Raw genomic sequence first — 25,688 nt, forward strand, 5'->3', positions numbered from 1 at the left:
ATTCGCTCTTAGCCACTGATGTCACCGAGACACATAGCTCTGAAACAGCTGTGCTACTTACAGCGACGCATGATGACAACAGCTGAATAAATGGAAGGAGGCTTCTCTGAGAAATCATGATGTTGTCTGGGTGATCTTGTCACCACGTTGCCTGGACAGCAGCTCAAGGATATGTATAAATAATTTCATAAAAGGTTGGTGAAGCCATTCACCAATCCAAAGCTATTACAGTTTGATCTCCATTTTATGTCATGCATGTGACACTTACGTAATGTTACGTAATGCGACTTGCCTTTCAAGAATACAACATGGCATGCAGTTTTTTCTAAGATGCAAAGCTGGGATGGATGCAGTGACACACAGGAGATTGGACATCTCCCTCTTGAAAAACAAACTACTGAGGCACAACGGCCCAGTTTGACAAGTGCAGTATTGTTTAAGAAGACTACTTTCTAGCAGCCTGATGTAATTTGCATGTGATTTAATAAAAGTAAGACAGCAAGAGTGGACAGCCATGCAAGAGGCTGCAGATTTATCAATGTAAGTGTCTTGCCTTCAGACAGCTGCAGGAATTTGTTGAACTGAAGTATAAAGCAGTTCTGGATAACAGATTCAGATTTATAGATGAATACAGAATGATTTTATTGACACTACTGCATTAAACACAATAAAGGTACATTTTATATGCCACCTGAAAATGCTTTCCCTGGCAGGGTTTATTGGTATGTCTGGCTGAGTGATTTAGTCAAAATAGTGTATTTACATAACAAATAATATGCCACAATTTGCTCAGTGTATTTAATTTGCTCATATTGATAAAAAACCCCCAAAAAAAACACTTTTAGTAGCAGATTGTTTCCATTAAAGCAGATATCAGTGGAATGTTTTTGTTAATATAAGTCCTAAATAGTCCTATTTTCCGTCAGCAATCACTTACATGAAGTATTTCAGCCTAAACACGAGTCTCTCCGTCACTCTGCTCTGCTGTAACCCGGGGAGAAAATTTTCCTTGTGGGATACAAGTGTTATCCAATGAGGAGAGAGAACGGCATGAAGGGCTGTGTGTGCAGCCAAGGGATGCGCGTGAATGTGGTGACGTAGCACGAGGACCAATTGATGCCTGACAAGGGCGGGGGCTGCTAACTCATGGTGCGTTCAAAGAAACTCGTACTTTGTGTTTTTCCTTCCTGTGAAGTCATACCAGTTCGATCTGGTACGAGTTCACGGGTCGGAAGTTACGAGTGGCCGTTATAGGGAACTTTCACAGACAACAGGATGGTAAAAACACGAGCTACGGGTTACCTGGAACGCTACCAAGTCGTAGTTGTGACTTGAAGCTGTAACTTACGGTTTCAAAAGCCTGCCTTGAACGCAGCATTAGCCGAAACGGCCGTGAAGCTGATATCTGCTTTAAAATATCAGCAACATGTTTGTGGTGCATCATTTGAATGAATCTCCCACTTGTGTGTACCTCTCCTCACACATGTACACCGCGCACTCTGAACCAAAATACCACGCAGACGGACAAAGCTAATTCCAAGGTCAGGAACTGTTGGTGCGCCACTAGAACTGGTTTGTTGTGGATCTGAGTTGTCATTGCTGAACCCCAATGTGATCTCCCCCTCAGATCTCCAATTACTGCCATTAGCAATGATATTTCATCACACTCATATTTCACATAAACTTGCATGTTTACTTGAATTTCATTTCAGCTCAGGGGAAATAGTTTTTGTTGTTGTTTCACTTACTTTTTTGTTGGCAGGGAGCTGGCAGGGCACTGGCTTATCTCACAGGCCACTCCTTGTCCTCAGTATTTCTACAAGGCTTTGTGTTTGTGCCACATCCTCTCTCTTGGAGACCTGCGTTGCTCCTTTCCCTCAAAGCCCTCAGTTCTTTCTTTCATAAATAAAGAGGATCATTGGGAGAGTACTGTATGTAATTCAGTGCTTAGATGGGGTTTTTTGTCCTTTTTTATGACTTTGTAAATCTTGTTCAGTAGAATAAATGAGAAACTGCAACACTTTCATTATTAATCCACACCTTCAAACTCTGCCCGATGTCCTTCTTGGTGCAGGTTATGAGATGACCATTGCTTGTAGGTTGGCTCATTTACATTCTTATCTATCACTAAGGGTCCAAGTAGCAATGTTGGGGGAACCCTATAGTTTCTGTTTTTATTATTAGTGTTCAGTTCAGTTCAGTCAAATATTCTCAGTACAAGAACAATAGATGAGTAATATCTCACTAATACATTAGTTTTCAAAGTGCGAGGTGTGCCTCCAGTTGGGTGTATGATCCCTTAATTCACAGACACACCTAAGCTAATCATTGTGATTTTGTTTTGTCTAGGCTCTGACCTGGCGTTTCCTGCTTCAGTCCAAGATGATGTTATCAGCAGCAAAACCTTCCAAATCCTGTACAAGAATGAGGAGGTTGTGGTAAATGATGTCCTCCTCTTCAAAGTGATGATGCTGCTCGATGAGAAGAAGGTAAATTGAAGTTTGTGGTTTGTTTGTTTTTACCCCCTGACCCCAGTCTAAAATATTTACTTCTGTTTATTTGCCAATGCAGTATCAAGCTTTTCCAATTTATCTACTTAACGTCACTGCTCTCTGAACTCTTGGCAGAGATGTACATAAAAAGCCAATCCAATTGAGATGAGTTTGTCTGACAGCAACACTTAGGAGACAAAGTGATCTTTTCTTAATTAACCCAGAACAGTGTAGTTGTCAGGATGAAGACCTTTGTCAAATTGATTTTACTTGCTTGTTTGTGTTGCTCAGCAGTTTACTTAATAGAGAAGCCCTGTTTTAGGAGGATTCACTGCTCTGACAGGCCACATTGGATGGGTCTGGTTAAGATCTCACAGATCAACTTCAACATTGTTTTACACACACAGACTTTAAAGTTGACTTCCTCCACTGTCTTCCAATATCCTCAGGTGGAAGAATCCCTCAATGACATGGACTTCCAGCTCTTCTTGGATTTATATTTCACAGACGGCGATTACACGTAGGTGTCGCAGCGTTTAACTGCATGTACTTGTGGCAGTGTTTGTGAATTTGATATGTGCATCTCTTATGCAAATGTGACACTAATAAGGTCTTCTGTGTCTTCCTTATTTAATTTCCACAGGCCAGACGATCCAAGCTCTTTACAGAATATCAGTGGCCGCACACTTCGTTTGCACTTTAGCCTTCAGCGAGGCATCCACCAACACATCAATGTCATGTTTGACTACTTCCACCTGTCTGTCATCTCCGTAGCCATCCATGCCTCCCTAGTGGCACTACATCAGCCCCTTATCAGGTCAGACTGCCACCTAACCCAAGGAAACATATGGATATGCTCCGTATATTTGTATATTCATGCGCAGCTGCTGCAGAACTCACATAAATCTCCATCCTGTCATGTTTAATCCCTGATGGCAGTGAATTCCAACACACTAACCTTTACAGATCCAACATTGCTGTTGAGTGAATAAGTACAGGGAGCCTGTCTAGACGTGTCGCTTTAGATCCTTGTACTGATGAGCCGAGTTTGATTTCATTCCATATGTTTACCTAGTTTTCCTCGACCAGTGAAAACCACTTGGCTGAACCGCAACGCTCCAGCACAGAGCAAAGACTCAGTCATCCCACCCCTGGAGAATGTGGTGTTTGGCAGCAGCTATGTCAAGCAAGTATCACCTGACGTAAGTGAAGCCCATTATAGAAAAGATCATATCTTTACCCATCTTTTTTTTTTTTAAATGCCACTAAAAGTCACACAAAAAAAAAAAACGACGGTCATAAAACTAATAATACTAAAAATATGATGTGGGACTCAGGATTTTTTCCTTTTTATGATGGAATGATAAAGATGAAAGGATGAAAACAAAATCTGGTATGCATTCTTTGAGAAAGGTTGCCTGCCAATAATACAGGCTTTGATTACATTGCACTGACATGACTGTGGATTGTGGACTTGACAGCCCTACAGCCCAGGTAGAAAGCTTTGTTCCATTCATTGCATATGAATCATGGGGAGATGTGTCGGACTGCTGACAGATAGGGCAGACGACGTGGAAACTATCAGACCACTGTCACATTTGGCCAGGAGTAATTGGCCTCTCCTGACAGAGAAAGGTAGCCAGCCAGAGCCAGAGCGGCCCCTGAGATGCAGTGGTGTGAATGTACCAGAGTTATTCAGACGGAAACAGAAGCAATGTCCCTCATCTCTCCTTGAAGCATCACTAATGGGCAGCTCAAGTATAACAACCCATCAACCACTTTTCAATTCACTACAGGGATCTGTACAGACGTCACTATAAAGCATTGCCATGTAGATATTGCACACAAAATAAATGGCTGGAAATAACTGGCAGTTAATCTGTAGTGATTTATGGGGCTGCAGTGGTTACTGTAATATCAGAGTAATGAGGCTTACAGTGTGTAGTAGCATCCATTTTATAACCAGTCTCCTCCCTGTAGAATAATTCTAGGCTGCCACAAATAGGAACAAATAAAACATTTTTAAATAGCGGTTTGTCATTTTGATCTCATTACACAACAAAAGTATTTTTCTCCCTAAATTCAGTTTGTAACCACTGACTGTAGATGTAATGCATTTAATTAAAAAAAACATCTGAACTTGAATTTCAAAAACTACAGAGATCATGTTGCTGAGAGTTTGTCTTTTCTTATGGCAGTGCCTACTAATCCAGCGCAAGGGTGTCCGGAGCAGCAGTAATATTGTTTACACAATCAAATGATCTGCTCATCTGTGTTGTGTGTATGTGTGTGTGTGTGTGTGATCCCTCAGGGCCGGACATTCCTGGTATCTGACCACTGTCTGCAACATGCCTTCGGTCTGCATCAGAACCTCTGCTCCAGTCTCCTACTGGCCTACCAGGGCCTCTTTGGCTACTTCACCTCTATCACCAAGGACCTGCCCTCCTCCCATCGTATGGAGCTAGGTATACTGCATCAACTCATGTCAAGAGTGTGGGGTTACCAAGAGTTTTGAAGCGATCATCAATAATCATCAATCCCACTAAATACTGCTCTGCAACACTGCCTTTGTTTGTTTCTTATTTAATCACACACACTGAGAAGAAACAAGTATTTTCAAGGTCATACACTATTATAATACCATCTGATTAATTTTTTGTTGCATCAAATGAATTTTCATTGTTTTGTCTTTTTTGATGTTCTCACATTTTGCAAGTTTGTTGTGTTCTCATGTCATTTCACCTGATCCCTGCACATTATTTTACCCTTTAAACAAACTGCACAACCAACAATCCATTCAGTTAATTGAAGGATGTAATTGTGGTTAACTAATCTTAATTTATTTAACTTGCAAACCCATATTTGTGTTTGATAGATGAATCTGTTAACCAGTAGACTGAAGCCAAATTGTAACAGCTCCCAAACACAACTCATCATTGTTTGGCTCACCAAACCTAATCCACTCAAGTGGACAGATATTAACCCATCCAAGAGGACCAAATAATAAAAAGGTTAAATATGCCTATATGTGCAATCTTACTAGCCAAGCCCAGCATGCAAGTCCTATATGAGAGAGTACTCAGAAGACCCTATCCCCGAAGTCAAAGGCACGTCTACATAGGTATGTTCTGACCCTTACAGCACCTCAAATCAGCCTGCCTTTCTCTGCTTTTTCCTCTTCACTCCAGTTTCCTTCTTGTAGAAATCACCATGTCCTACTTTCCAGAGACAATATACTCAAAACTGCTATCATGTCATCTTTTCATTATTATACACACTCTTAAATCTGTCTTTCCATCTGTATAACTGGCCTTGGTCAAAGAATCTTCTTCTAACATAGCTGTACTCTAGAATGTGTAGGTTGTCTCTGGTCTTGTCATATAAAAAGTACTTTCTCACACCAATGCTGTCTTGTCTGACACCACTTCTTCATTCAGTCTGCATTACAGGTTCTTCATAAAATCTTCAGAAAACGTATTCAATAAATTATCAAAGTGAATCTTATTAATATTGTTCCTCTGCCTCTTCAGAGCAACTTGACTTAGAGGCTCGTCTCGCAGACTTATGTGAGCAAGTCAAGGTAAGAACTTCCTTGTATTAATTATTGAATAATAGTGTATATAAGATGCTCCACCACTATAGTTGCCAAGTACATTGTGATAAATAATAACTGAGCAACATATACGACTCTGTCTCTGAGGTTTGCTGTCTATCTCACTGTTACCTCTGCCCTAGTTTGATCTCCAACAGCAGCAGAGGTTAGGCATGTAGTGGCTGTACATCAATGTGCTGCATGCAGCTCTACAATTGAATAATATCATTATGATCATTGATATCATTAATAATGGTTGTTTCCCTATGTTCATAATTTCCAACAAAAAACAATTAAGTCTGCTGCTGTACATGAGCAGAAAAACACAAAGAGTTTAGTCTGTAAAGTTATACAGCAGAGATGAAGGATAGTCTAAGGATGTACTATTTGGTAGATACAGCACAGAAGTACTTACACACAGGGTCAAAAAGTCAGTGTTGAAGATTCTTCATAGTTGTCAAGTGAATCAAAGTGTGTCAGCAAATTATGGCGAATGGTTTGTCACTCTGTGCTGATATAAACATTTGTGGGCAGAGTGGTAAGTGTTGAGATGCTGCTTCACATTTGGTAGAATTACATTTATTTGTAGTCTCTGAAAGTATCTCATAATTTAGTAGCTGAGATGAGCAGTGTTAAGTGGTTCCTGATAGGTATACCCCCCATTAGATTAACTGTGATAGAGTGGAATGAGAGGAATTTCTTTAGATGATAGTGGCACATTTTGCAGGTCAAGTGTCTCCTCTGTATTAGTGCACTGCTTTTTATTTCTAAATGTAATGTTATAATCTAGATATCCATGTACATTCAGTAAGACAGACACGGGAATGGGGGTATATTAATTTGCTTTTATTTTCTAGACTTTGTAATGGGATGCAAGAAGCTGATGATTGAAAATATTTGAGAATGAACAGTACCCTAGACTCCTAGAGTGATATTTTTAGCACTGTAGCCTGTTGTTACAAATTCTTCCATGGATTAAACACATTCCCCAAATTGTCCGCAACAAATGAAGCAGTTGCAAATCATGAAACGTGTATTTTATCAAATTTTACTTAGTGCAAAGCAAAGCCCTCTTGTGTAGAGCTGCAGTTGATCTTCATGCTGATTGTGGGAAAACCTGCTCACTTGGGCCCTCTGCTGGGTGTTTTTGTGCTTCCAGCAGAAAGCAGAGTCCCCTGACGAGCTGGCAGAACTGGTAAATATGAACCTGGCTCAGCTCTGCTCTCTGCTCATGGCTCTTTGGGGACAGTTCCTCGAGGTGGTGTCTCTGCAGGAGCATGTTGCCGCCCTACTAGCTATGGAGCACCACACACAGAGGGTGAGTCCCAACATCTTGAATCATCTACAAATTACAATCTCTGATGATTACTCCTTTGTTTTTCATTTTAGCACAAGGGCCAAAACAATACTTGAATTTCTGAATAATACTATCGGCTGAATCTTAACTGTGTGATCTGTAACGTGGTGCTATCACAGGTGAGGCGGTTTGCCGAGGCATTCTTTTGTCTGGAACATCCAAGACAATCTGCACTGGCTTACCAGGAACTACAGTAAGTTGCAGGGACATGTTTATCGTGATTGTGAAACAGTTTTGTTTGTGTCAAGCCCGTACCAGTAGTTACTCGTCTGAAATATTATGATGGTAAAGTTTTTTTTTTCCTTTTTGTGTGTGTGTGTGTGTGTCATTTTCTTACTTCACCCCCAACTCCAAACAGTGCTCACAGTCACCAGCAGATGACTAATGCTATCAAAAGCTCCAGCTACTTCCTGTCATTGCCTCCACTCCCAGTGGAATGTGCCGACCTGGATGGCGATGTTAGCTCTCTGCCAATCATCTTTGAGGACAGATACTTGGATTCTATCACTGAAGGTTAGTACTGCACCATTTCTTCTTTACTAGATGTAAAGTCATTAAATAGGCTCGCTAAAGACTGACTTTTTTTCTGGCCCTTTTTCTTTTTTTCTCCCCCTCCCCATTTATGAAGATCGTGATGGACCCTGGCTGGGCATGCATAACACAAGAACTGGCTCAGTGTCCAGTAAAACAGACAAGCCCAACTCCAGGGACTGCAGTACAGGAGCCAGCCCCATCCCTGAGTCTCGCTGTGCCCCTATGGACAACTCCTGGCCGGACAGCTATGATCCACCACCTAAGTCCAAAGGCAAGTCTGTCAAACTAAAGAAAAATTCAAAGACTGAGAACTCCAAGAAGCTGATTAGACAGGGTTCGAAGGACTCTGTGGTTCTTGTGGGCTACAAGCACCTCAAAGCTCCTTACAGTGACCCCAGCACAAAGTACAAGGAAGGGGAAGCTCCCTTAAACCCGGATGAGGAACGGGATACCTTACTGGGAGACTCAAGTGGTTATTTAAGGACTAATGCCAATTCTACTTTTGACTCTTGTGCCACAGCAGCACATTCTGGAACCAGTGCTGTTGATTCTGTTGCCAATGACAACGCAACCACAGCTGCTTGTCAGAAAGGTTTCTTCAAAACTCAAACTGCAAACTTGGACGCACAGAACAATCCTCAGGCAGGTACTGGGGCTGTCACTACATGCAATCAACCACTTCACAGAAAAGAGCAGGCAGACCAAGGTGGCCAGAAGCCGCCGCAGTTGTCTGGTGGACTGAAACAAATCGAGGTGAAACCAAGTAGCAAGGACCCATACCAAGGGGATAAAGTAACGGTTCTTTTACCGTGTCGGACCGATGGAAATGTAGGTAGTAATATTCCTGAGATAACACAGACGGACCTCTGTGACACAAAACCGTCAGTGGTGGACTCGGTGTTTGAAAGGCCAAGTAAAGAAGCAGCGCAGCGTACCCAGTCTGGTCTGGTCTCAGTACAGGTAAAGGGTGATTGTATCAGGCTTCCAGACGGAGGAGCCCCCAGTGCCTCATCTCGCCTCTCAGACTCGGGCATCGAGAGTGAGCCCAGCTCCTTCGCCACCCAGTTTGTTCCAGGATCACAGACTTGTGCGGGACCGGGCGTCACAGAATCAGGCGCTGCTGCCCCTCAGCCTGAGAGAACCCCTTTGAGTACGGCACCACGGCCCGTTCACCAAAGCACTCTGCAAAAGCCCAGTGGGGAGATTCTTTACCCCGAAAGCACGAGTGCCGTCAGCGGAGTCCAGTCCTCTCTCACATCCATCAATTCTTTGCCCTCAGATGATGAGGGCGAAGGTTCCTCTAGAGGCTCAAGTGGAGCTGAAGTCCGAGGCAGGAAGTCCAGCGTGTTGGTGCAGGAGCAGAGTGTGGTCTTCACCGGGGAGGTGACGAGTAAAGCTGCCATCTGCACCCCTGTCGTTAGTGTGGATGATTCTCAATCCATAAAACCTACTTTTGACTTGGACACAGACTCCAAATTAATAGGTATTACTGAACTTGGACTAGAAGGAGCAACTGGTTCTGGGACGGTGAAAGAGTCCCGTAGTGAGCCCCACACTGCCTGTCCCTCTAGTAACTCTGCCACCAGTAGCACTGACCTGGTAAAACGCGGGATGGTAGAGAACTACTTTGGCTCGTGCTCTAGCACCGACGTGTCTGAGATCAGCCCGGTAGAAACCTCCGCTATCACTCTGGGAATCCAGACGGGACCACAAGCTGACGAGGACGAGGACGAGACCGAGCACGAGATGATCGAGAACGGTTACTACGAGGAAGGCGACGGCTACGCTTTTGTGAACGGCAACGTCGCCGATGAGGACCGAACAGCGGTTGGGGGCGCCGCCGCCGCCGCTCAAGAGACGAGCCTTCTGTTTGAACAGCTCGGCATCGGCTACGTCCACGAAACTAAGGATTTATCAAAAGCCCCCATCTGCTCCAACCTAGCCTCCAGCAGTGGTGGGAGCAGCTCGGGAAGACCGCCCTGTCCCTCTGTCTCCAGGTCCTCCAGCCTGCGGTGGTATGAATGTGCACCTACAGCACAGATGAAAGCGTGAGTCATCTTCTTCTCAAATCCCACTTAATGTTCCACACTTGCTGCATATGATTATCCTGTTTCACACGTCGGACATTAAAATTCCTCATGATTGTGCAGGTTCATCAAGGCCAAGGAAGAGATGAAGCAGCTGAGGCTACCTGGGTTCTTGTACAGCGAGGTGCCTGAGCTGGCATCCACTGTGCCCTATTTCAGCTTGGAGGAAGATGAAAGCTGTGAAGAAGGCATCCATCTCATCGTCTGTGTCCATGGCCTGGATGGTAGGAAACCTCAAATTAGCTTCTCTAGTATATTTGGGAGGATTCTCACATTCAATTTCTGTCTTTCATGTTGGTTTTATTGCTGCAGGTAACAGTGCAGACCTAAGACTGGTGAAGACCTACCTGGAGCTTGGGCTGCCTGGTGCTCGTATAGACTTTCTAATGTCAGAGAGAAACCAGGTGAGAGGATCAAAAGACTGTCGCACACCTTGCACATTAAAGTGACTGAGTAAAAGGGAAACTTGATTTATTACAGGACAGGACAGAACTTGTTTTTGATGAGTCAATACAATTACACAAGTGAATCAAGCACACACAACAACACACTGTCCCTTTTAATTCTCATTTACAGAATGACACCTTTGCGGACTTTGAGTCAATGACAGACCGACTGCTGGACGAAATTGTGCAGTATATTCAGATCTACAACCTCACTGTGTCAAAGATAAGGTAAGATGTTCTATTTTACCGTTGTGTAAAGTCAAAATGTCATCAATTCATCAAGTACCTGCAAATGAATGAAATGAAACAAATGTTTAAAAGACCATTTCATCACCTAGACTACTGAGGCAAGACATCCTGTTATGCAAAAGTTATGTCACAGACTACAAGTATGTCAGTAACTGAGTTGTGTGGTGTCTTCCACAGTCTCTGAAGCCCATTTCATGGCTCTCAGAAGTAGTTTTCAAGATGTACGCTCCAACAACATCCTAAATCAAATGTGTTTGTTGCTGCTTACACCGGAGGGCTGGAGGGAAAGCCAGTCGTGATGGAGAGATAATGTTGTATATTTCCCCAGTGAGCCATTCATAGTGTCACACGCAATTGTTCTCATCAAAGGTGCCACTAATTGTTATACAACAGATTATAAAGGAGCCTGGGAGAGAAGTAAAATCCTTGGCACCTTATCACCTCTGCACAGCCGGCCACACACGCCGTCTTCTCAGTACAAAGGAGGTTCTGACTGTCTGACATGCAGTTTGGAAGAAGAACTATACGTCCCACTTTAACCTTCCTCCTCTTCATTTGCAGCTTTGTGGGTCACTCTTTGGGAAACCTTATAGTTCGCTCAGTGCTGAGCAGGCCCAGGTTCAAATGTTACCTAAGCAGGCTGCACACCTTCCTGTCCCTGTCCGGACCTCATCTGGGCACGCTGTACAACAGCTCGGCTCTGGTCAACACAGGTCAGTGTAGGAACGTTTCATTAATGTTGTATATGTGCTGTATCAATTTTCAGAGATTGAATAATGCTCATTTTATCTGTACATTGAGAGTTCTCTGTGTGCACACTGCACAATCACAGCGGAGGATCCTGTTTAATAGCTGCTAAATTTTGTTCTCAGGGCTGTGGTTCATGCAGAAGTGGAAAAAGTCTGGGTCGCTTCTGCAGCTGACATGCCGCGATCACTCTGACCCTCGCCAAACGTTCCTTTACAAACTCAGCAAGAAATCTGGTCAGCTTCTTGAACATTGTCTTTTGTTAACCAAACACAGTTTAAACTATATGTGTGGCACATGAGTTTGTCAGGATAACTTTTTTCCTGGTTTAATTTTGCAGGTCTGCAGTTTTTCAAGAACGTGGTGCTGGTGGGGTCACTGCAGGATCGCTACGTCCCATATCATTCTGCTCGAATCGAAATGTGCAAAACTGCACTCAAGGACAAACAAACAGGTGAGTCGATGTAACAACTTGTCAAGACAGCATGTGTTTGGAAAATGCAGGCATCGCTCTGATTGTAAATTCAAGAAAAGCAGGCAAGTAGAACAATGCAGGTCCTATGTGCCCTGACACACCAAGCTATGGCTGGGCATCGGACAGTATCTCTCCCATTTACTACAGTTCCTCTTTATCATTTTCAATCTTCAATGTAGTTTATGTGTAATTCGACAGTGACATTTTTGATGCTCCTTTTTAAGGGGTGATAGAGGGTGTTCTCACATAAGTCCTGTCCTCTCTACTTTATTACTTCTTTACCCCTCCCTTCCTCAGTTTAAATTTAATTAAGGATTTCATTTTTTTCTCCAACTTTATTTATTAAACTTTCACAGGTGGAATGGTACAGGTTCAGGTTATGCTTATAGTGGTCCGTGATTTTTTTTATTTTTTTTATTTTTACAAATAATACAAATTAATAGTAAAAAGATAAAAAGCCCCAAAAAGCCAAAAGCCAAAAAAAAAAATGAATTAGGGTTTCAAATGGACCATCCAATGTCCTGCTCAGCCCGTTTCTCATGTCACTCCTATAGGCCCTGTGTATGCTGAGATGATCGAGAACCTGCTGCTGCCAGTACTTCAGAGCAAAGACTGTAATCTAGTTCGATTCGATGTCATCCATGCCCTGCCCAACACAGCCAACTCCCTTATCGGCCGGGCTGCCCACATTGCCGTCCTTGATTCGGAGATCTTCCTGGAGAAGTTCTTCCTGGTTGCAGGCCTCAAGTTCTTTCAGTAGAGCCACGGCAGAATCAAACACATGGCTGGACGAGAGGAATGTGGAGCTAATACCTCACTGCATCGAAACCTTATTCTGTTCATGGTATTTGGATTATCCCTCGGTTTTTAAAAACGTACTTAATTTTCAAAAACGTATGAGCAAAATCATCACTTCTTTCATTTTATGTTTATATTAGAATTACAGTGGATTTTATTTTTCTACTGCCATTTTTTAAAAACGGTTTTGTTCTTTGTGTTTGGGAAATGATTTCCCTGGTCATATGCTATACTTTCAGTGTTATTTATGTGTTATGTTTTTACTTTTAATTATTTTCTCCAAGTTAATCAAGTAATTTTAGATGATGAACTGGAAATGTAGCTGCTACAAAAAATTAAATGGATGTTCTGGTGAGCTGGCCCATGTCAAGTCTTGCACATACTGTCCTCACCATTGCACCATGATTTTTCCACCAGTTTTAAGAGACACTGCATTGATTTGCACCACAACTACATTTTAAAAGCTTTTGTACTGAAAATGGTCATTTGTACAAGTTACTTTTTTATCAACAATTTTCCATCATTTTTAAAGGCAAAGCTTGCATTTGAAATAGGATTGTTGCTCAGAATTTGCAGCCTTGGCTCTGGTCTTAATACTTAATGCTATTCCCTTGCCATTGCAGCATTCTGCACATTTACCCAACCTGGTGTTGGGAGAACAAAGCTTTGCCTACAACATAACATTTTATTACAGGGGTTTTAAGCAATGCTATGATACAGCAAAAGCACAGGTTGGTAGTACGAACATGTTTTATTGAAAGTATTTGGTTGGTATCATGGTGATTATTTATGTGTTCAAACTGGAAAGTATTGCTTGGAATTAAAAATGTTTATTGGACAGTTGTTTATACATCATCATACTCTACCATTAAATATGCATACAATGAAGTTGATTATATGACCTTTTTTATTTGCTGGGTTAAATCAGGATTTATAGTTGTGGTCTCAGTGGGTTTGGTACAATAAACACAAGAAAAAAAAATCTTAAGTGATTTTCTATTACTCACTAATATGGTCTGAGCTGATGGATGTGGTTTGAAATCAGCTTTCTGTTGTTAGTAAAGAGAAGCATTCTTGATCATTTAAATTTCCTAGTTGACACAGTTAATTTATAGATTTTATTAAGTCTGGATATCAGTCACATTAATTTGCAGTATGGTAGATTTGTTTAATTGGGTTTGTCATGAATGCACACAAATAGCAGTAATGATAATCACAGTTTCCTCATCATCAGTCTATCAGTACTTTTGGTTTCTAAATTACTATTGCTGATGTGATGCCATTAGTTTTGTTTTAGTTTTATTTGTGTAGTGGATCAAATGATCCTGTAGATGGCAGTATCATTGTAAGATTGAAAGACCTACAGTAAATGTGGGAATGTGTTTAGTAGTGGATGATGTTTAAAGCCTCAAAGTGTATAAAAGTTGTATTTCCAGTGTAAGTTTACACAATTGTGAATGCTTCCAACACCAGAAATATTACTTTTTCTAGGCAGTATTCCAGAAACTGTATGCTTTTGCATGATTTTATGAGTATTTTGTGTAGGTTTAAACCACTTAATCACACAGAAACATAGCATAGACACACACTATAAAAACAGTATTAAGCCCAAAGGAAACATTATTCTTTCGCTCTATTGTTAAAAAAAAAAAAAGAGCCTGATAACTTTTGATGGGATAATATCCACTACAACAAGTGCCATGCTCATGGATCTCGTGATGTTTATTTTTATACTGGATAATGCAACCACTTGTTTAGGAGCCAGTTAAACTAAAATATGGCTTGTGTGCAGACGTATAACACATTTATTTTAAGGAAGGTTTGCGAAACTTTCCGGTAAATTAACTTGCCCAACTTTTCACTTCAAAATTAATAAATACCAGGGTAGTTATTAACTACTAAACTCCTGAGTGAATCCTTGACCACAGCTGAGATCACAATAGTGGCAGAGGGATATGTGGGATATCATACTGCTCACTGAAACTGACCCACATTTGGTCTCTTGCACAGATCATCCTTCTACATACTGTAGGCCCCCAAGGGTCAGTGAAAAAGGCAGAGAAAAGGGGCCATGTATAAATCTGTAAACTCAGTTTACAAAATCTGAAATCTGAATACTTCTTCCACTGCTGCCAACCACAAGTATTCAGCTAATTGGTACCTTCAACTATAGGCTACATGCTGTATAATGCTGTTTTGAATGTTTCCCTGAGACGACAGACAGCCTTTTCAACTGTCACATTCTCGTGCATTTACATTTACATACTCATATGTGACATAGTTTTAGTGAACCAAACAAGGAACTGGAGTTGATATATAATGTCTTTTGGGAATGCAGCCAAAACGGACACAGTGCCAAAAACGATCTGATGCAGCTGTTAAAATGTTAAAACGTATTGTATTTCACTGTCAGAGAAAAACTTTCTTCAAGCCTCTTGCCTTTTATCTTTGATTACCTGAGGCTGATAACCCCGATAACCTGACATTTTATGCATAGTCTTAGATTTATCATTTTCATTTCACCCAGCTGTTTTTGTTTGACTTTTAGTTCACACTTAGCGAATAGAAAATTAGAAAAGGGAATATGGAAACTTGATTTTCATATTAGCTGATTATACTGCCTAAGGCAAAGCTACTCCGTGTTTCGTGCCCCCACTTATCCAGAAAATTAAAAAAAGAATGCAGGTATGTGTAAGTGTGACCACATTAACCTGTGCCCTGGGCGGAAATGAGCCACAGAGCCCCATTAAACCCCATCACCCCACACTGATTATGCACTCTGTAAAATATTCACATGCTGACCCAAGCACCATATACTTTACAGTATCATCTAACTAAAGGGTCATTGTCCAATTTAAAGTCCTGTCATCTCAGTTGATATTGTCCTTGAGTAGGGCACTCAACATGGTACAACTACTACAATAATTGCCACTCAGTGAGGCTGGAGGCTTCTAGGCTCCTGGTGTTGTGTGGGCCCATCTGTAGAGTCTATTAAAGAACATTTTGACCCCCATTGTCAAGATATTGTGATATTGTTGTAATTGAAGCAACAGGTGATGCAGGACTCAGTGCAAAGAGAAGTTATACCACTTTGAAAGACCACTTAAAAAATGCAAGAGTCCCAACATTTGGTTTCCACAGTTGCTGCTTGGACCTCTAATTAGGACGAGATGATTATACCAACGCAAATCATGCGGGGGGACGTCTGTTAGCTATTGTATTGAAATGTTACGACGCTAATCCCTGCATACATAGAGATAATTATGTCGTTTTTTCCCGACTTACACGTTATCAAAAACGAAGTTTATTATTGACATGACGTTAAAAAAGCACCAAGATTTACAACAAAAGGTTAATCAAAACAGCGCACCCCCACGACAATCCAAAATGGTATGGCTCAATCATTCGGGCTTCGCTGTGGTTGAAGAAGTTTCAACACGCAATGGAGAGGGAGAAACGGGAGTACTCCCCACTGCTGTCGTGCTTTTATTCGGGTAAAAAAAGAAACAAGTTTGTGAAATTTGAAAGAAGACCTGCAACTCAAGTCTGAACTACTTCGCCTCTTTTCATTTAATATGATGGTGAGTAACGTACTGCCTTGTAGCGAGCCTAAAGAGTAGCCGGAGTTAGTGATGCACTTGTTGCATTGCGTTACCATCCCATCCAGTCACACAGTTTTCCCATGGGGAAATACTTAACGTAACCGCGACTGGGAGTTAGAAATAACTTACTCAAAGTTTATTTTGCTTTGTTTCTCTCACTCGCAAATACTGAGTTTAATGCAGAAATTGACAGAAGTAGTTGTAACTAAATCGATACGTTACGTCTCGTCTAATGACGCTGAATTTACAACCGACCGCTTTAAAAAGTCGACATGAGACGGAACACAAGTTTGTGGAAAGCTGTAACCTCAATGCAGCTACATTATCTATCACAGGTTGTTATTTTTCCTTGGGCGGCTCCATTGCCAAGTTCTCGTAAAGTCTCTTTTCATTCTGTCTTTAAAAGAAATCATTGAACCTTGATTTTATGTGTGTGCGCCTATCAGGGCTGTGAGTGAGTCAGCCCTGAGAAAAGTACTGCTCCCCCAGGACTGAAAAGATGGCTCACCCTATTGTTTTCAAGTGGGATGAGTGTAAATGGTATTCCCCTGTTTATTCAGAGCCCGCCCCCCTTCTTTTTTTATTTTTTATTTTTTTATCTCATTCCTTCATGGTTTTAGCGGGCAGCGAGGATCTCTGGCACTTCAGAGAGGGGATGTTGTTTTTCCTAGAGCCAACAGTGTGCTGCTCTGTGGCAGGGATTATAACAGTCTTGGAGGGGAATTATGGCATACAGATGGCTGCTCTCATGTGATGCCAGGTTTCACCCTGGTCAGCAACAACAAGGGGGGTGTCTGTAGACGTCAGCCAGCACTGTTTGGGCTGATAGTAAACAGGTGGGATACAGTTCAGACTGGTGTGTTTATATCACCCACTGCACTCTGGATGAGGTTGGTCCTGTTTCACCTGCTGCACACCAGCTGCTTGCCTTTGATATGCTATATGCACTTTGTTAATATGACAGTCATTTGATGAGGTAGACTTGAGTTGTTGTTTGTTTCTGTCTTATTTTTTACATTTCAGTGTTGTGGTGCATTGAAAACACTTGTATTTGTTATTTTCCAGCTGAGCTGTTCAGGCATTTAGTTAATCTTGCACGTGAGTAAACAAAAACAAGACAAAAGCCACAAATGAGAAAGAACTATGGGCAAAATTGAATTGCAAGTTTAGATGTACATAAAGAGACAAAAAAAAAACCTCACAGGACTAAGACAAGCCAAACTTTTGTAAAAAGCATTTTTGGTTCATAGAAATCTGTTTCTATTTCTCAGTCTTATTCCCTATCTTACTTTTTCTTACAAAAAAGAGAGATGGTGTTTTTTTTTAATGATCACATATTCTGTGGTTTTGAAAAAGATAAATAAAATATATCAGTTTGCTATGGTCTGTTATATAAATGCAGCAGTATTGCAATATGTCTGCACCATTGTTCACTCTTTGGTATTAGCCGACTAGTAGTTGTAGTAGTAGCTAGTAGTAGTGGAGCCACAACTCTCATCATGGGCATACATTTTATTGACAAACTTTCCAAGTTTCAAGAGTAGGTGTTTTTATTTTGCAATAATCACACAAAAATACATTAGCCTACTTTGGTGTGTTTTATATCCTCTGTGCCATTTGCTATAGTGTCTGGGTAAATGTCACAAACAAGTCAGTTGTTGGAGCTACAGGAATTTCAGGTTTTCTTTTTTTTTGTCTGCTTGCGCTTACACCTGGATGTGAGCTGTGTTTGAACATGTCCATAAATCATATTTGGTAAGGCCAATGCTTTGCCCTTTTACTCAGTTGCCTCTCACAGTGTTTCATATGCTTGTGACGGGTTTTTCTTTTTCTTGCAGTTCATAACAGTGAGGTTATTTGCACCTGGTGCTTTTATGTTAACATCATTTCCAACATCTCCTCAAGAGTTCATAGACACAAATATGACACTAAGAAACATGTCATTCTTTGTTTCCTGAATTAGGCTAAAAGATAAAGTCTGCTGTAGTTACATTTTTCTGGCCCCTGTATTGTTTTCTTCTTTTTTTTTAACAGTTTTTTGTCCAGAGCGGGATTGAGGGGATTTAGAGTCGGCGCGCAGCAGTAATTAACCTGATTAATTGATTCTGAGACGTTAATCAGATGAGCTTCGTACCAGTTAGGGCTTTGGGTCACCATAAGGGTTAAGTTTCAGGTGAGCCTTGCTCTCAAGTTATGGACATTTTGTTATTGTATGTCAAGCAGAATCTGCAATAATCGAGTTCCTTTTATAATGTTGTGTTGCTGTAGATACTGTTGGAGCAGAAGAGATATTCACATGTATTATCTGATTGATTGTTTCCCCCAGTTAATGACTATTATTAGGATTACAGTTTGATAAGCTCATTTAATTTGCTCAACTATTCCCCTGTTTTTCATTTATACACTATAGTAGTATCTGCTAATGAGGGGTCCAGATGCTTTTTAAGATATGATAGTTGTGATGGTAAAATCTTCGACAATCCATATTGAATTAGCTTTGGTTGTGTTCTAATAGCAGACATCCATGTGCTGAAGTGCGACTATGGGATTGTGCTGTGACTGACTGACAGTGTGCTAACAAAATCAATACAGAGGGCTTCATGCTACACAGTGAACACTTTGAGAAGTTGTGATTTGTTGAATATTTATTTTAATTTTAAGTGAGTCAGTCACATGAGTTGATGTTTTTAAATTCCAATCTGCTGTCTTCATCATCCCGTTGGAAATGATGTTGAATCATGTTTTTTAATTACTTTTCTTATCTCACTCCGATGTCATCTGTCTTTTTAGTTACAACATGGACAAGCTGCCGTGGAACAGATAAAAAGTGAAGGATAGAGAAATCAAGAGAAGACTGAAGCAGCTGAACAGAGAGAGGACTTATCGCAGACACACAGAAGACATCATGTCCACCTCGATAAAGCACGAGAGGACCATTTGTGTTCTCCTCCCCAACAAAGACCAGCTGGACATCACTGTCGGGGTGAGTGTTTACAAAGACTGTAGCTGTCATCTTGACTCTCACCTTGTGGTGTTACCAGATGCTTCAGAGTTGAGCTTATCAGTACAATGTTTTGACTGCACCACATAGTTTTTGAACAATGTGAATACATACTGAATACAGTCTTCTTTATCTTTGCACCTGCTCCAGCCAAAGTCCACGGGACAGGATGTTTTCACTCGAGTGACAGAGTTTCTGGGAATCAAAGAGCTGCACTTCTTTGGCCTCACAGTGGTGAAGGGTAAGTTCCCTCCTTGTTGACCCTTCAGCCTCTGAACCTGAGAGGACTGTGCTCACTAGAGCTTTCTGACAGTTTGAGTCAGAAAACTAAAAATTGTGATCGTACCACGTTTCAGCAATCAGTCAGATTGTAAACAAGAGCATCATGCTTGGATTATGACGGTGGTTCACAGCAGGGCTCTGCAGGGCCTCTTGTTTTGTGTCGCTTGTTTGTGAAATTGTGGAAAATGTTTTAGCCTAAAGGCTATTTCACTAAAAAAAACTTCATTTGCCCCTCCTAGTCTACATAATTGAATGGTGTAATCCACTTACTTTTTTTGTTTCATTGTACTCCTGATCTCTTTTCCCTGTACAAATACGTAGAAATGCCACGGTAATCTTGTGTGGCTCACCACCTAAACAAGCAGCCTTTTGTTTTTGTGGTGTTGGTTCAGCGATCACTTAGGCCTGGATTCCTGCAATATTAACTTCATTAAGCCTGGAATGCACCCTTGCATTCCTCCTCTTCACTGAGGGGCGGGATGGATTGATGATGGGAAGAAGAGGAGGGAGGGAGGGAAGGAAAAGAGATAGAGTGGGCTCGTCATGACACAGGCCGCCTTGCTCAACTCTTACTCAAAGGCCGTCGGTGAAGGATGTGAGGGTGAAGGAGGTGGAATGAGTCAAGAGTGGGACTGGGACGGAATGAAAGGGGAGATGGATGGTTAAAGGAACGAGTTGTGAAACGGCTCAGTGAACATGCACAAAGTTGAATTAAAAGAGATAAGGTGAATCAAATAGAAAAATGCCCTTGTCATGACTCATGGGACCAGGCTGAGAGTGATACAACATCCTCATTCTGAAAACAGGTTGCAAAAAACCCATTAGCTCCTGTGCTGAAATGTGATTTTTTTATTTATTAATAAAGCATATATAGCACATTTTTGTGGCTCTTTGCCTTTAATTGATAGAATAGTTGAGAGAGACAGGAAATGGGGAGGCAGAAAGAGGGGGAATTACATGCAGCAAAGGGCCACCAGATTCAGCATTCGAACCGGGGCCGTCTGCAGCAAGGACTGTAGCCTCTGCATATGGGTCGCCTGCTCCACCCACTGAGCTATACGGCACCCGGAAATACAATTTAATATATATAATTAATTTAATGATAAGAGCTGTGCTGGGTAGCCTAAACATTAGCATTGTTGTCATTAGCTTCCTAGTAGCCTCGTTCACAAATGGCTTCCTTTTTTTTTCACCCTAATGAATCCCATTGTTGGGCAAATTTCACGCTTGGTTACATTAGTGTTTTGCTTGCTTTCTAACTGTCGGCTTGTTTCCTGATGGTTTTTTCTCTCCCTCTCCCAGACAATGAGCACATATTTTTAGATATGGAGGAGAAACTATCTAAGTACTTCCCTAAGGAATGGAAGCAAGAATCAGCAAAGGTGAGACAGCCTGAGGGGCACATTTTGATGAGAGGCACTCTGTTGTGACCCACTCTCCACACACACTGTTATGTGTGTGGGTTAATTGGGAGGCACAGTGCAGTGGCCTTCATGCCACAACTTTGTGTTTAGCATGACAAAAAGATGCTAACACAGACAGGCCTACTTTGACACATCTCTTTCCACACACAGGCTTTACAGAAGAGAGCTTTGCCTCTAGTGCTCTGTCTCAAAGTGCAGTACTACATAGAGAATGGCAGACTCCTTTGGTAGGTCCTTCTACATATGTTCTGAATGCATCTTTCTATACCTTCCTTTTTTATTGTTTTATGGAACATTTGTGTTTTTTCCATCCATCTTTGTTCTCCTTTCTAAAAACTTGTTATCCCCCCCACCTTCCTACTCTTGGTCTTTTTTTGTGTGTGTCACCAGTGAAAGAAAATCACGACATCTGTACTATTCTGACATGCGTGAGCGTATGCTTCGCTCTGAATGTCGTCAGCAAGAGGAGGTGTACTTTCAGCTGGCAGGTTACGCCCTGCAGGCTGACCTCGGCGACCACCCGCCGCCCAGGGAGTGTACGGAGATCACTCCTTACTTTGAACCCAAGGATTACTTTCCCCCATGGGTAGGTGTCTACAATGCAGCAGAAGACTTTTAAAACGAAAATATATTTGTTTCCAGCAGATTTTAATGGACTGTGTTGATTTCTGCCATCCTCCTGTTGTAGATCATAGCTAAGCGTGGAGTGAACTACCTGCTCTGCCATGGGCCCAAAGTGCATCAGGAGCAGTGGGGCTTGTCCACCCGTGATGCCATCCTGCTCTTCATCAGGGAGGCGTGTCGACTGGAGGATGTACCTGTCATATTTTACAGACTACAAAAGGTCATGAGTCACTTTAGTATTTCAGTTGCGTCAAACAGATAACTGATTTATATAATTAAAACAGGCAATGTAAGGCAAGGCAAATTTATTTGTATAGCACGATTCATACACTAGGCAGTTCAAAGTGCTTTAAAGAGGCATAGCAATACATAAGAAATAAGACTGTAAAAGACAGTAATGGCAATAAGAATGATTAAAATCATTAAAATATTAAAATCAAAAACAGAATAATACATTTTAAAGAAATAAAGACAATTATAGAAATTAGAAAGAAATAATGATCACTTGGGTGGGTTAGTGGGGTTTCAGGACATTTATTTCAGGTATATTTCTCCCTTCTAACAGTAATGCTGTCTTCTGACACAAATACATTTACTTTGGCTTCATTTGAGCTGAGTTACGTAACGCTCCATCTATGCCAGTTTATTGTCCTCCCTATTTCAAACTCACTCATCTGCTGGATGATATTTTGAAGTTTTGCCCATCCATTGCGTAATGGGGTTATCGCTTTAAATTTGTTGTTAGCAGCAGTAGTGTGTTTCTCAGTATCTTATCTAAGCCACTCAGATGCCTCACTGACAGCTCATCATTCATTTTGTCCAGGACAAAAAAGAGGAGAGAGGAACGGCGTTGCTCGGGCTGACCCTGCGAGGAATGCAGGTTTATCAGGTGCGTGCATGTGTGAGTGTGTTATAATGTAGCCTATAGCAGGCACAAGAGCGAATCTGCGTTTGCTCAAAGATCCTGCCTTTGTATCTATAGTCTTATAAAACCTGGGAGTCGGCGTGTGAGGAATGTCTGGGATTGCCACCAGCAGCAGTTCATGAGGAGATAGCAGCCGTCTGCCATGCCCGTCAGTTGTTTGATCTGTCCATCAGGGGCCATCTGGGGGGGATTAGGGCTCCAGGCCTGGCTGATTAAAGAGCCAACAGACCGTGAGATACCTCGGAGTCCTTAGCCTCTTCGCCAAGACCAGATGGATCTAGTGAACAGAGACTGTTGATTATTGATTGGAAATTTTAAATTATACGTAGAAGTGCTTTCTCTAACACAAAAGCTCAGAAGCCTGTGAGCTATTTCTTTTAATCGTGTGTGTGTGTGTGTGTTGTATTCACAGGAGGTGAACAACATACGACAGATGCTCTACAACTTCCCCTGGTCAAACGTGGGACGTCTCACCTTCCTGGTATGCATACTGGTCATAACCAGTCTCTGTTAAGATTAGGCAGTCTTTGTAATTATTTAATGCACATTAGCTTTGTTCACTATGTATGACACGTTGTCCCATTCAGGGGAAGAAATTCGAGATCCAGCCAGATGGTTTGCCTTCAGCCAGGAAGCTGGTTTACTACACCGGGTCATCGTTCCGCTCTCGACACCTCCTGCTGCACCTGAGCAGCAGCCACCGCCTCTACCTCAGCCTCCAGCCTGCCCTCAAACACCTGCGCCAGCTGGAGGAGAGTGAAGGTAGGAGTGCATACAAAGATGATATTAGCATCAGTCAAGGTCAACCAACAGTAGCAACTGTGAAGTCAACAACTTGAAAATCCACTTTTTCCTGAATCAAACGGGCAGTAATCACATTTGATAGCAGATGTTTAAAAATATAATATTATGTATTTCTGTTATATTTGGGGAAAATACACACCGAGTTGTCCATTCTTTTTTCATTTGTTCAGAGAAAAAGCGTTACAGAGAGTCGTATATCAGTGACGACTTGGACTTGGACCCCCCAGGCAGCGAGAGCAGCCCTGGTCTGTCTCGACACTCAACCAGCAGCTCTGGAATTGAAGCTGATGCCCGCCAGCACAGCATCTCCACGGAGATGGCCTCAATGGACGAGGAAGGTCAGCGGCAAGGAGAGAAGTGTTTCAGCTCAGCAGCCAGCCGTGGCAGCTCTGGGACCTCTGGGTTTGTCGCAGGCAGTATGGCTCGAATAGAAGATGAGGGCTGGCAAGGTGAGGGGATTGTTATTTTGAAATGTCTAAAGAGGAAGATTTATTCATTTCTCCTGATGTTTTGGGGCTAAAGTAACACATCATCATTGAATGAAATAGATGTCAAAACAGCTGCGTGATGTCCTGCTTTGCTGATTTTGAACTAAGGTGTACTTGGTCGTAGTTCTCAAAGATAAATGATGATGATAGGTATGTTAAGTATTAGCCTTCAATACAGTGTGTAAGTAATACTGTAATTGTGCATCTCTGGGACATAGGTCCTACTAAAATCCTACTATTCACACAGTACTTTACCAGATTTCACTCTGGAAAACATGCTGTTCAATGTCAACAATGCCATTATTCACATTGACATTTATCTTTAGATCTTAAGAAACATGTTGGAAGTACAAAGGATGTTCTTGTGGATGATCCTGACGAGATGTTCCAGTTGGCTGATCTTCTTGAAGGGGTGTCAGTGGATTGTACAGAGCTCTCCATAGATGCCCATCCATCAGGTATGAAACATCTGATTTAGAAATACAGGATGTTGTTGTGTCCGCACTATTTGATCTGTTCTCACCACACTGGAGAAAAAATGTTTTGCATTCTTAAATTGTTTGCTTGTTCTTACTAAAATTGACCTATTAAATCCTGTGGACTCTACAGAGAACAGCTCGTCTCCTCCAAACAGTGATGAGTATCTTGTGAATAAAGATCTTTTAAACCAGGTTTGTCATCTTCTTTCTCTTGCCTTCTTTTTCTTAACTTCCTTTGGATTACTCTGTATTTTTCTTACCTTTTATCCTTACCTGCTGTCTCTATTCAAGATGCTGAACTCGAGGGCTCATATGTGTGTGGATCGGCACAGCCACAGTCTAGATGATGTCCGTCTCTTCCCGGCTCCAGCGCCCCTTGGGAAGACGCTACCGCCTGATTCCTCCCACAGCTATACGTTTGGGCTCCCACATATCTCGACAAACCCAAAGACCCATGTTGATCACAGTTATTACCCCCTTTTGCATAGCCAAGCCAAACCCTCATTCTATGGCCGTCGGTCTACCAACAGCCTCTCCTTGGACATGTTAGATGATGAACATTTCCTGGAATTCATATTCTGAATGCATCAAGTGCTAATGCCCACAACCACACTCTTCTCCACTTCATTTATGGAGCAACTTTGCCCAAAGGTTGCCAACACAGGAATGTCTATTTTGTATGTGGTGATGAAAATGAGGGACGCGTGTGCTTCAAGTACTGGAGAGACATTACTAAAATAACAGGACCCTTCATTCCTCTTTGGAAAGCTGTGATTAGGTAACAGATCTAATTCAGCAAAATATCAGTCTTAAACAGAGCATATTTATTAATGTTGTATATTGTGTATACACTACTTGCACTATTTTATTTGATTTCATTGTCTTTGAGTTCATTTCTAATTGATTTTTATTATACTTTGTGAAGCAGATGCTGTTAAAATCCTCTCTGAAAAGTTTGACTTGGTTATTGTTGAGGGCATAAAATTTGACAATAATGGACGTTTGAAATTTTAAGACAATGCAGTCGCGTGCTGTGTTGACATTCATAAAATGGGACTTACTTTCTGCATCACTAGCCTTTTTTCAATGTAAACACTTATTTTTCTGTTTTATCTCCAGAGGCCATGGTGCTAATGTTATGCTCTTTTTATTTTATTTTTAAAATCATATTTTATGATGTACTCTATTTTTGTATAGTATGCTCTGTCTTGCATTTCCTATTAGCCTGTTATGTCAACGAACAGCTGCCGATGTGGAAAATGGAACCTCTTTACAGTTGGTA

The 25,688-nt window shown here is 41.6% G+C and overlaps 2 protein-coding genes across 4 annotated transcripts in view; both read left to right on the forward strand.

The window, feature by feature from the left end:
• Positions 1-13,719, forward strand: part of fam135a (family with sequence similarity 135 member A) — a 17,374-nt gene extending 3,655 nt beyond the window's left edge. Inside the window, exons 4-21 of one of the 3 annotated variants that reach the window (XM_083988373.1) lie at positions 2,350-2,489; positions 2,942-3,012; positions 3,136-3,309; positions 3,568-3,694; positions 4,804-4,957; positions 5,536-5,613; positions 6,023-6,072; positions 7,244-7,402; positions 7,561-7,634; positions 7,800-7,954; positions 8,070-10,023; positions 10,126-10,286; positions 10,375-10,466; positions 10,639-10,736; positions 11,319-11,470; positions 11,630-11,740; positions 11,845-11,958; positions 12,534-13,719. In XM_083988373.1, coding sequence (XP_083844499.1) covers positions 2,350-2,489; positions 2,942-3,012; positions 3,136-3,309; positions 3,568-3,694; positions 4,804-4,957; positions 5,536-5,613; positions 6,023-6,072; positions 7,244-7,402; positions 7,561-7,634; positions 7,800-7,954; positions 8,070-10,023; positions 10,126-10,286; positions 10,375-10,466; positions 10,639-10,736; positions 11,319-11,470; positions 11,630-11,740; positions 11,845-11,958; positions 12,534-12,739 — 4,070 coding nt within the window. In that variant the 3' untranslated portion in view covers positions 12,740-13,719. The remainder of the gene's footprint in view (positions 1-2,349; positions 2,490-2,941; positions 3,013-3,135; positions 3,310-3,567; positions 3,695-4,803; positions 4,958-5,535; positions 5,614-6,022; positions 6,073-7,243; positions 7,403-7,560; positions 7,635-7,799; positions 7,955-8,069; positions 10,024-10,125; positions 10,287-10,374; positions 10,467-10,638; positions 10,737-11,318; positions 11,471-11,629; positions 11,741-11,844; positions 11,959-12,533) is intronic. The other 2 variants (XM_083988374.1, XM_083988375.1) reach the window with 2 other exon arrangements.
• Positions 13,720-16,227: 2,508 nt separating this feature from the next.
• LOC310998612 (FERM domain-containing protein 6) lies at positions 16,228-24,997 on the forward strand. The gene is made up of 14 exons (XM_083988751.1): positions 16,228-16,358; positions 19,170-19,362; positions 19,531-19,621; positions 20,965-21,044; positions 21,237-21,313; positions 21,477-21,672; positions 21,775-21,930; positions 22,534-22,599; positions 23,048-23,116; positions 23,223-23,397; positions 23,610-23,888; positions 24,254-24,385; positions 24,537-24,598; positions 24,698-24,997. Exons 2-14 carry the CDS (start codon positions 19,285-19,287, stop codon positions 24,986-24,988), a joined length of 1,752 nt encoding a protein of 583 aa, XP_083844877.1. The 5' UTR covers positions 16,228-16,358; positions 19,170-19,284; the 3' UTR covers positions 24,989-24,997.
• The last annotated feature ends 691 nt before the right edge of the window (positions 24,998-25,688 follow it).

The sequence above is a fragment of the Trachurus trachurus genome (genome assembly GCF_905171665.1).
Source record: "Trachurus trachurus genome assembly, chromosome: 15".
Taxonomy (NCBI): domain Eukaryota; kingdom Metazoa; phylum Chordata; class Actinopteri; order Carangiformes; family Carangidae; genus Trachurus; species Trachurus trachurus.

Bases quoted from the DNA above. Each gene is read 5' to 3' on its own strand.
- LOC310998612 (XM_083988751.1), top strand. From the start codon at position 19,285: ATGTCCACCTCGATAAAGCACGAGAGGACCATTTGTGTTCTCCTCCCC. The intron at 21,314-21,476 runs GTAGGTCCTTCT...GTGTGTCACCAG, and splicing joins GAGAATGGCAGACTCCTTTG to TGAAAGAAAATCACGACATC. The intron at 23,889-24,253 runs GTGAGGGGATTG...ATTTATCTTTAG, and splicing joins AGAAGATGAGGGCTGGCAAG to ATCTTAAGAAACATGTTGGA.